Below are 11,735 nucleotides of genomic sequence, written 5' to 3' on the forward strand. Positions count from 1 at the left end.
TTGTTGCACGCGTGTCTATGTTTTGTATGCGCGTGTAAAATTCAACTGTTTGAACATTGTTTTCGGAATTGTAAACTATTCGGAATTTTTAAAAAAATTTGCAGGATGTCTTAAATGACAACAATATACACTGTCATAAAAAAAATTATTTAAGTGTCGAAATGTGCCCTAGCTACACCGGTGCAGCCAAAAAGTTGGCTGCACCGAAGTGCTGCCCTATATATTTATATTAGTAATATGTGCCAGCTTTATTATAATAATGTTATATTTTACTGACAGCTTGTACGAATTACTTCTATCAATCTAGGAATGACCTGCTATGTTCAGTTTACTTAGTAGATGCTTTGGCGCCATAATAATAGTTTGACAATTAAGTTATATTAAATGTTTTGAGTAGGAATAAAAATGTATTCTTATAAAACTTGATGGATATATTTATTGTAAACAAATATTAATAACACAAGTGATATGAGGTTGACTAGTTTCATTTAGACGATGTCCAATAAATAATGTATACTCATAGGAAGTGATATTTTAATGTAATGTGTGTATTTATGGAATAAATATATTACTCAGTCACACATATTTTTGTCCATCATCCACCAAACATGGCCTAAAGAGGAGCAAAAGAATTTTTTTTAAGGGAAGTAATAATTATGCTCTTAATATTGTGTGTAATTTGCTCATAATTAAAATTTTAAATAAATCTATAACATTATACATAGTAGTGATGTAACGTTTATCTATATTTATAACTGAGAAAATAAAAATAATAATATAATACAAATGTCAAACTAATATTATATATAAAGTAGATTCATACGTAGCATATTTTTGATGTAATGTTAATTATTATTATGAGTAATGTGTATTTGTGGAATAAATTTTAAATTAATTACAAGTAATATGTTTTGTGTAGTGATAAAAACGTAATAATACAATTGTAGGTCATTGATGGATCTATTTATTCTGAACAAATATTAATAATTCACAAGTGATATGAGATTGACTAGATTAATTTAGACAATGATTTGTACATAACGTAGATTTATACCAAGTGTATTTGTGATGTAATGTTAATTATTACTATGAGCACTGTGTATCTGTGGAATAAATATTAAATTAATTAACGTCATTTTGAGCATTAATTAATTTTATGTAGAAACACAAAACCAACCATACTCAATTATAACAAGTTGATGTAGATCTCACTACAATAAATAGGGGCCTTAGGGGTGACATATGTCGCCCCTAATAATACCCAAAGTCGTCGCTGATTGTCATTAGGGGCGACATGTTGCCGCTAACTAGTCGCCGCTAATATTGATTATTATCGACGACAAAAAAAGTCATCCCTAATAATTAATATTCGCGGCCACAGTTTCGCCCCTAATAATCGTGACTCCTGGATCAAATTTTGTCCCTAATAATAAAAATTCGCCCATAATAATATAATATTAGTGGCGACCAAAATCACCCCTAATAGTTTTATATAATTAAAAAAAAATTAAAAATATTTATTAAAATAAAATATTTAAATAATATTTTTTAATTCATAATAACAAAATTAATAATTTATTCAAATTACACAACCAATGGAGTATTATCAAAATTAAATATGCATACAATAATATATTAATTAAAAGTTATTGTTTAATACAATAATATATAAAATATCTCAACCCTGGGCGTCCTCCGTATCATCCCCATCTTCTAGTGCTTGCGTTGCCTGCCAAGTTTGTGGTGGTTGTGGTGTGTGCGGAGGCATCAACCATGGATACTGTGGAGGTAACGATGATCATCCAAGTTCATACACGTTTGGATAAGGATTGGGCGGAGATTGAGACGATGGTCCACTCATATGAGGAGGCGGGGGTTGGGACGAAGGTCCACCCATATGAGGAGGATAAGCCTGAGGCATCGACCATTGATACATATATGGCTAGGCCGGAGGTTGAGATGGCCACGATGGTGTAGGCATGTTGGGATGACCTGGTGAAGGCTGAGAAGCTGAACCATGAGACATGTAAGGTGTCTGAGGTTCTGAACACGAATATACATACTTCTAGTAAAACCGTTGAAATGTACTCTGCATCCCCACATTTGTTGTCAGACATTTTTTCAGGTGGAAGCTGCTAATACACATACTGAAGCTGATAATTCATGGTCTACACCATATCAACCAATTCACGTATATCCTTAGTCGACTGGAGAGGTGGTGTCTGAGACTGAGTGTTTTGAGAGAGACAGATTGATGCTTTACACTTTAATTTGTAGTCAACTCCTCGTTGTTGGCCCTGTCTTTCACCAAGAACTTGACTTAGTATCTTCATTTGATCGACCGAGGAAGAATCATCAATACCATATTCAACTGTCTGTTGAGTCTCTGCTTGAAGAGTTGACTTCAATTTTTCCAATTTTTAAAAGATATTAGAAACAAAAGAAAAATATAATTATTTGAATCGGTAATAAAGTTAAACTTACATAATCTCGTTTAGCATCCTCGTTGACAAAATTCTTGTTCTTTTTTGTCCAATGATACTTCATCCATTCCTCAATGAGATTCGGTTTCAACTAATAAAGAAAATGAGAATGTTAGAGAACTTATAAATTCATACAACTTAATTAAGTAAATATTTTCACTTACTTTTTTTTGTGACGAATGGCTGCTAATGATTTCATGCCTTGTGTTGTAGAGTACTTCATTTGGTCTAGGTTTATTTTGTTCTTCACTGAGCGCGCAATAAACTCTAGACTAGTGAAAAACTCACAAATTTGTTTCCACTCATCGACGTTTACATATTTGGGTGGATTCTTTAGGACCTTGTCCCAATCATCTGGTCATTTGTGAAACTTTTTGAAGTGGTTCTTAGGTTTCCTATCTCGGTATCTCTCAGCCATCTCAACATCGATACTGTCAATGATGGTTGTATAATTTGGCAGCCCATCTATTTGATAGATGTGCTACAATCAAGAGAAGACATGTTATTCGTGTTGGAATTGTAATACAGTTCTTATTAAAGTAAATTCTAAAATTTTTACCTTCACTTTACTAATGACATTGTCCTTATGTTGTTTTGGGACACCTGTCCAATCCTTGTAATATCCTGGAACCACTGATGTGACTTGGGTTCTCAAAATGCGAACAAAAGCAGTATGCTCTGTTCCCATAGGTTCAACCACTATGGGGAGTGGATGTCCAGCTTCTCGCCTTTTGTCATCTAAAATTTTCCCAGGGGCAGGCCCACAACCTTTTCTCTTTGGTGGAGATGTTGTATTGTTTTAAATAAGTGCATCATAAAATTTAGTATGTTGTATAATAAGGTCTAATTAGAATTAATTAAAGAATAAATTTTAAAATACCTGACTTGCTACTGGATGGGATCGTAGTAGGTTCCGGTGGATCTTGACCACCACCATCTTCGCTATGGTATGAAGCTACATGTGTTGACATCTTTAAACTAAATATGACCAAATTGGTTTGTTAGTATGAATATTAGATATACATTATTTATAAATATATAGTTGTAATGACCACATAAAATTCCAACACATCCACAACATAACAAATACATAAATTGTTCAAAATTTCTAATATATAATTATTTAAATATAAATTTTTCTTACAATGATACAAGAACTAAGTACAATAGTCACTGTCATCACTTATCAAATTAACATCTATTGGTGAGATAGGATTGGTGTTATCATCATCACTAAGGTCAACAAGCAATTCATCCTCATCATTTGCTTCTTCTTCTTCGTCATCATTAATAAAATCACCAGTATCTTGAGCAGTCGAATAAGGTTGATCGACGGTTCCTATGAAGGTTGCTGATTGATTAGATTGTTGAACAACCAACTCCCTGAGCTCAACAGTCAATACGAAATTGGATGAGTTTGAGTAATGTATAATATCAATATCAACAATCTGATCAGGACTGTCCGGAATATCCCAAACTTGCCTATGATTCACTTCTTCAACAACTTTCCAAGCTCATCCTCTAAGTAGATCCTCGAGATAGAAAACATGTTTAGCTTGGCTAGGAAGTATGTATGGTTCATCTTTATACTGGTGACATTATTTTCAGTAATTTTTTCCTTTTTTTCAGGTCCGTGTTGAAACCATTTACATCGAAACAATACAACGGAATATACAAAAATATAAGATACATCTAATATCTCTTCAAGTTGTCCATAATAGTTAAAACCTTCTATTCCAGCAACACACACTCCAATATTTTTTGTAATACGATTTTGATCTCGATTGTGTGTAACATATCGAACCTCATTCACTATACATACTTGATAGGAGTACGCCAAAAGATCAGACCTAGATGCTAAAGTTAGCAACTCATCCCCATACTCTAATGACTCGAGCTGGTGCAAGTCATATATCTAAATATAGCAAAACATATTATAATAAGAAACTTATATTTCAATGTAAGTGATGACAACCAATTACAACCCGGATACAACTCAACTTCAATCCCGTCGAATAACTCATCATAGTATTTACCCATTCCACTGTTAGCTTCTTCAGCATTGTTCGGTAAAAGGAAATCGTCAACGACGTCTCACATCTCATCTATGGGCTCATTCTTATCCACCCCGTCATCAACAAAATCTTCCTCGACATCCCCATGGTAAATCCATTGTCCATAACTCTGGTGGAAACCCCAATTAAATATATGTGCCTGAACGACATCCAAAGTTTGAAGTATAAGATTCATGCATCTGACGCATGGACATCTTATTCTCTCATCATAATCTGTGTGTTGTGACGCAATATTCATGAAATTTTGGAGACCATTCCAATAAGCATCACTGGCACGATTTCTCAATTTCGTCCAACTCCTATCAATCACCATCTATGCTAAATATAAGAACATACAATTAAAAAATATTAATTATGTCAATTGGTTCACTTGGTTTGTAAGCATGTTTATCAATTTTATTTTCTTTTATAAAAAAAGTTAAAATGAAATAAAATTAAATTATCAACAAAAATTATATATAATACTCCTATCCCGACCTAGTGGATCCCTTAGAGATAGTAAGCAGACATCTAGTACTCCCCACCTTTTCAAGATATTTGAAGAAATATCTTAAAAAAATGAGGAATACTAGATGAATACAATGACTCAGATTATTATCCCCTAGGCATCCAGTAGGATTATGTCTATGACTTTTTGTTAATAGAAACAATAACCATCATATCCTAAAAAGACCCTATCTCGACCCTACAAGACCCTATCTCGACCATATAAAGACCCTACCCTGACCCCCGACCCTATAGAGACCTTATCTCGATCCCCAACCCTAAAAAGACCCTATCCAAACCTGCGACCCTATAAACACCTTATCCTAGCCGCATGACCCTATGAATCTACAGAGAATTGGTCAGCATATCCCCTATACTAATGACTTAGCCATCTGTTAACTGTTAAAAAAAATTTATTCAAACAATACACAATAAGATTCTTCCTTATATCTCCTGAGCACACAAAAACTTACCAGACCATACTTCACTAATACACACAAGTTCATAACCTTCTATTATCACTGCAACACACAATATATATCTTAGAACCTACTTCACTATGAATGAATATTTAGGATATTCAAACTCATCTAACAATTGTATTGTATAATAATATTAAAACAAGAAATAAGAAACATACCTCTTGCAATTAACAATCCAAGAAAAATAACAAAACTATAAATTTATAATATAACACTTCTATCTTATTTTTGGTAAACAAATTTTAATGAAATATTTATTTTATAAAAATTAATTAATAACTTATCTAATTTTTAATTTTAATAGTGAGTTATTATTAATTAGTTTTTTTATTATTTAATATAGTTCCCTAACACCACTAACAAGATTCAAGTTCACATATTAAATACAAATTACAAAACTTTTAATTAAAATGAATACACATACCTTGCTCAGAAAGACACCCCAATCGATAGACACAAACTTAAGCGTTTGGGGCATTTGTTTAAATATGAAATTAAAACAAAAAAAATAGAGAAAAATACCTATGAAAGGGAGTCAACCGAACATGATAAGCATTTGGGGCATTTGTTTAATGCCCTTGATAACCAAGACCATTACACTATGTGTTTAAAATAGTGCAAGACTTGATATTCAAGTCGTTTGAACATAAACGTGTTTCTAAAGTCAACTGACAGGTTAGGGTTAAAAGATTTTGATCGTAAAATGGTTGACTTTCATTAAAATAAGAGTTTGATACATGGGATCCCAAAAATAATGTTTACAAGGTGGTTACAACCCTCAAAAGTTAATATAACTGTAGCTAGCCTTAATGGAAAAATACAAATTTTGGCCCTAGTCCCTGTCAATCCCTTGGCCGTGGCGGTCGAGTAGCCGCCGATGTACACCCGACCCCCAAAGTTATCCAACTCATGGCTGGTCCAGCTTTCCCTTGCCTTTACATACACCACCTAGCACCCGTGAGCCAAGGCTCAGTAAGAAAACCAAATTCAAAAAGCATAGATAACAACAAAGTGTGCATATTAAACTTTTAGATCAATCCGCTTAATTAACAGTAGAAAATAAGTGCTAAACTAGGCAACAATAATAGTTTAATCCCAACATATAAATCAATCTTAACACAATTAATTAGGTGTCGATGCCCTTAGGTCGAGCCCTCTAGTTATTTAGCTGACTCCAACTCGCTTAGGCTGAGCTGCATTCAGTACACAGAACATCAACTCCGGCTCCCTTAGGCCGGACTTTCACATAAAACATAACATGCATATAAGTTACGAAGCACGCAATCAAAGGCGGCACATACTAACCTGCATGTTCAGATATTTCCAATCACAACACATTTATGATTTCACACATATTCATTTATAGGGGATCTCAACCCAATTCACAACTTGGGTGCAGTTTTCTTACCTAGATTCCTGAGCAAAGGATGTGGAGCGGTCCTGAGCACGATCCTTAATCCCGAGCCTTAACGGTAACCCTAGTCACAAGTGACAATGGATAACTATAAAAAATATAATCCAATTAAATGCTTCGAAATAAAATACTAGCCTCCGTGACCTCAAATTATACTAAACCGGGTAGCAGAATTCGTCCCGAGCGCTTAGGTTTAAGTCCCCGAGCCTAAAAACTAAATTTGGCTAAGGTTGCCTAGACGGGCCACAACCTGGCTCTAAGGGTCGCGGCGCCCCCCTAAGTTAGAGGTGCCATCATCTAGCTCCAGGGGTAGGTAGGTCGTGACTTGCCCTATAGGGCCGCGGTGCGCCCACGAATCAGCAAACCCCCCACAGAGCCTTTTGGGTCACGCGAGCCGTGACGCCCATGAACTAGATCGCGGTGTGCCATCGTTAACCCAGAAATCCCTGGGTTTTTCTGCACATTCTCCCAACTTAATTCATCAAAATCTTACTCAACATACACCCGAACCAGAATTTCAATCACTATACAACAATAGCCTACTCAGAGCATCACAACCTTTTAAAATTCTAACCAAAATCCATCTAATAACCCATAATTCATCAAAACCCCTTGAAGCCTAAAATTTTAAGAACACTTATACTAACAGGAAATTCCACCCAACAATTAAAGCTTAAACCTTACCTTGATGATGGTGATGATGTCTCTGAACTGTACCTCAAAGTCCTAGCCTTAATTCTCCAGCCCTCAAGCTTAAATCCTTAAGCTTTCTCTTCCAAAGCATCAAAGCTCCCAAGGCACAAGAGAGGGTGAGAGAGAACGTGAGTGAGAGGGAGAGAGTGCTGAGAGTGAGGTTCTAGTTCATTTGACTTTCCCTGAAGCTTATCCTACCATATATTTTAATTAAAAGGACAAAAATGCCCCTAAAATCAACCCAGTCCTCTTGTTGCCCATAAGGGCAAAATGGTCATTAGACCTAATTCACGCTAATACCTCGAGTCGTCCTATAAATTCTCAATTAATCCCGACATGCCCAACTAACTATCAAATACTTACCTGTTACTCAATAAATCTTAGATATACGTTAAACTTCCCAAAATACCCCTAGGATCACCCCGAGCCGTGTATTAAACCCTGCTGTGACTATTCCGTTAATTGGTTCTTTTGGATCACCTCGAGTCGTATACTGTAAATATATCCACATAATAATGTGGTCTCAATCATTTAACACATATAATCACATTTATGCCCGCAGCAGGCAAAATTTATAAATATACCCTTATAAACAAGAACGGGCCCACATGCATATTTAATACTTATAAACATGCATATAAATAAACTCATATTATCATATAAGTCATGCATGTCACGCATTTAATCAACTAATCACACATATATCCAATTATGCCCTCCTGACATGCTAATCAAGGCACTAAACCCTATTAACATTTTTGGGACGTTACAATTTAGGGGTAATTTTAGATTTTAGGTTTTCAGTTTTGAGAGGGGTAATAGAGAAAAAGAAGGCGAAGAGGTACTGAGGGGGTCGATGGAGGGATTTTCTCAGGGTTTCAGAGGCTAAAGAGGTGATCAGCAAGAGTAGGAGGCTATGGCAGAGGGGGAGAAACAGAGGGGACGAAATGAGGTTGCGCAGGAAAAAATGAGGAAGAAGACAACCCTCTAAAATATATATAAGCTCTTTAGCAGTGACATTTGTCGCCGCTAATAATAAAACGGCGTCGTGTAACTTATGAAACCCTAATTTCTTTAGCGACGACATGTGTCATCACTAATACTTTTTGTCGCCGCTGATGTAAATCAGAAAATTGGACCACCAAAGTTTCCCACGTTTTTTTAATTAAACATTTTGATTATTTGGGGTGACACATGTCACCCCTAGTACTCTATAATGTCGTCGTTGATTATTTTATTTATCTTAAGACATATTATCAGAGGAGACAATGTGTTGTCGCGACTAATAATACACTTATTATTTCGTCGTTGATAATTTCACCCCTAAAGAATAGCGGACAATGTCGCCGCTGATAATGTCACCCCTAAAGAACACTTTTCTTGTAGTGTCTATTGTTTTAATTCAATTGAAAGATTCTTGTATCAAATTTGCATGGTAATGGAATTGAAAAGTGTCGTTGTAGTTTGATTCAAATGGGATTAGAATGTATGCGTCGTCATTTCTAGAAGACGAATGCCCCGCACGAGCTGTAGAGGCCTTTCCCAACCTTTTCGCACATGTACGTCTATTATGAACTCGACTTTCACAAATTGTGAATTTCCTACCTCTTTTGTACCTAGTCATTTGAATGTTATGATTTTGATGCTTTTTTAGAATTGATCGGGTACCCATGTACTTCGTCCTCACCACTACTGTATCATTTTATAATGTTTGGATTTTCTTGATGTGGTCTTGATGTTTATGATGAAGTTGTCTAGCTACTTTGTCCCTAGTTGTAAGCCTCTTTAAACATATTCTCCAGCCTTTCTGTCTCAGCCTTTGCCATTTGGAATGTGGCGTCATTGTGTGATGCATAAAAGTTCATTAAGTTGGAATACGAATTAAGTGAGTCAAACATGTGGTCAAGTTGCGGATGGATTATTAGAAGAACAAAATAAGAAGCTAGATTTAAACTTAGATTTTAGTTGTAACTTGACATTTGAATCGTCTTTTGATGATCGGTTGATTGTGCAGGGACTTGTGTTCGGCAATTAGTCTTCACGTCCTTTCGCCAACGAGTTAAAATTAAGGATTCGGGTATAGCTCTCATGTCAAGAATTTTCATCGTACACCTTATATGCTTGCATGGAATAACATCAGTCTCAAACAACAAATATGAACACTTGAACTCATTGGTCTCTTTGACATAATGCACTTTGTGCCTTATCTCACCGTATTGGAATCTTATGAAAGGAAAAATATAGTACTCACCACAATCTGTTATTTTACTTTATAAAATATATTTCTGGTGAATATTCCAGAGGCCTGATTGTAATATGGTAGCAAATAATCTGTCTTGGAGGGTAGCAGAGGAGCAGTGTGGGTGCTTTTGTAGTCATTGGAGGCCTCTTTGTGGTGCATCGTGGTGACATCTAGGTCAATTTGTGATACAAAGTCTCGCAATGTGTAACTAGCAAGAAGAAATATCTTTAGTGAAAAATTAATAGAATCACACCTTTGAGTCGTTCTCATGCCACCATAGAACGTCCCGCGTAAGAAAGTCTCTAACCAGTGATGACATGTCTTGTATTTTTCACGGCACCAGCTACTATTTTGGAAGTCAAATTCTTCCAAAAATGCAGCCCATTTTTCTTCAAATTCTTCATTTTGTGTAGTATTGGTATAATAACTTTACAAACCCAGTGGTGAAAGCGGGCAACTTAATTTTCTTTGTTGACTTGTTCCCTAAGTGTCACGCACAAATTCGATGATTTGAAGACGGTAAGAAATAGCGAATGGCAAGAGCAATTCTGTCATCACCATCAGTGAGAACTACTTTCGATTTTTTGTTGCCCATGCAGTATAGGAACACCCTCAACAACCAAAAAAATGCATCTTCTGACTCATCCAAAATCAATGCTAATCCAAAAACACATGTCTCAAAGTGTTGATTGACGCTGACAATAATTACCAATGGCTTATTATACTTGTTGGTCTTGTAAGTCGAATCAAAAGCAATTGCCTCACCGAATAGCATGTAGCCCCTTCTATTGTCTTCGTCTACCCAGTAGATGGGGCCCAAGCGATGTTGGTCATCTATCTTGTACTCTACATAAAGATAAGGATCCTTGGTCGATAGGCAATCCAAGTAACCTAGTGATCCCTTTGAGACACGTTCCATCTTCTGTTCATTTCTTATTTTTGCCACTTTGTTGTACACGTCCCTTAATTGAAAAGGAAAATTTTTGAACCTGCCTAATTATAGGGAAAGATGTGCTATAACAGAGAATTTTTTTATCCCAATCTTGTTCATAGTCATTACTTGGGTAGTTATTGCATCTGGAACGTTGCGGTGTGAACGTAAGAATTGCATGTCTTAGAAAGTTGCCAATTCATGATTATGAATAGGTACAAATTCGTTAGCCCTCCAAAGGTTCATCTCTTTCATTCGATGCAAATAGATTGCAACCTGACATCCAATTCGAGTTACTTCCTTTGCACGCTTCTTTCGGTTTAGCATGTTGAGATATTTGTCTCTTCGAAAACATTCTTTGGAACAAACCTACCGGCGCATGCTAATAATCCCATCCTTTTTTTTGCCATCATCAATCCTTATGCTAAATCCTCTCCACTTGGAATAATTCTGGTAGAAAACCTCCCAATTCTCTAGAAAATTCATCTCCTTTCTTAAAATATCAATAGTATCTATTTTAGATGTTGGTTTGGTTAGTTGAAGGTTGTTTAGTATTTTATCCCACTTCGGGTTGGAGGCAAGGTCAACGTCCGTCATCCCTAGTTGCATGAAAATAGTATAATTAATCATTCACAGTTAGGAAGATGCATTTTACATGCATGATGAGTGATTTACGGGTCAAATGTGCTATCTTTTCACGTAATGTTAGAAAATATGTAAACAATACATGTATGAGGCAGTAAATGAGAACTTGTATATGTGTAGTGTCTTTTTCAAAGATTATAGGCATTGATTTAAAAAATACTATGCCTAACTTTTTGGTCACATATTGCAAAGAGGAATAATAGTGAATCAAAACAGAGGAGGTCCAAAGAAGATAAATTAGCTCATGGCAGTTCATGGGAAGCTCAAAGTATGAAATGCATACC

General features: G+C 35.6%; 1 protein-coding gene across 1 annotated transcript; it reads right to left on the minus strand.

Annotated features, from left to right (window-relative positions):
- Positions 1 to 10,365: 10,365 nt before the first annotated feature.
- LOC133806583 (protein FAR1-RELATED SEQUENCE 4-like) lies at positions 10,366 to 10,794 on the minus strand. The gene has a single exon (XM_062244673.1). The coding sequence runs from the start codon at positions 10,792 to 10,794 to the stop codon at positions 10,366 to 10,368; it is 429 nt and encodes a 142-aa protein (XP_062100657.1).
- Positions 10,795 to 11,735: the final 941 nt, after the last annotated feature.

This window comes from Humulus lupulus, chromosome X (genome assembly GCF_963169125.1).
Source record: "Humulus lupulus chromosome X, drHumLupu1.1, whole genome shotgun sequence".
Taxonomy (NCBI): Eukaryota; Viridiplantae; Streptophyta; class Magnoliopsida; order Rosales; family Cannabaceae; genus Humulus; species Humulus lupulus.

Excerpts from the sequence above, each read along its gene's own strand:
- LOC133806583 (XM_062244673.1), bottom strand. The coding sequence starts at position 10,794 with ATGGAACGTGTCTCAAAGGGATCACTAGGTTACTTGGATTGCCTATCG.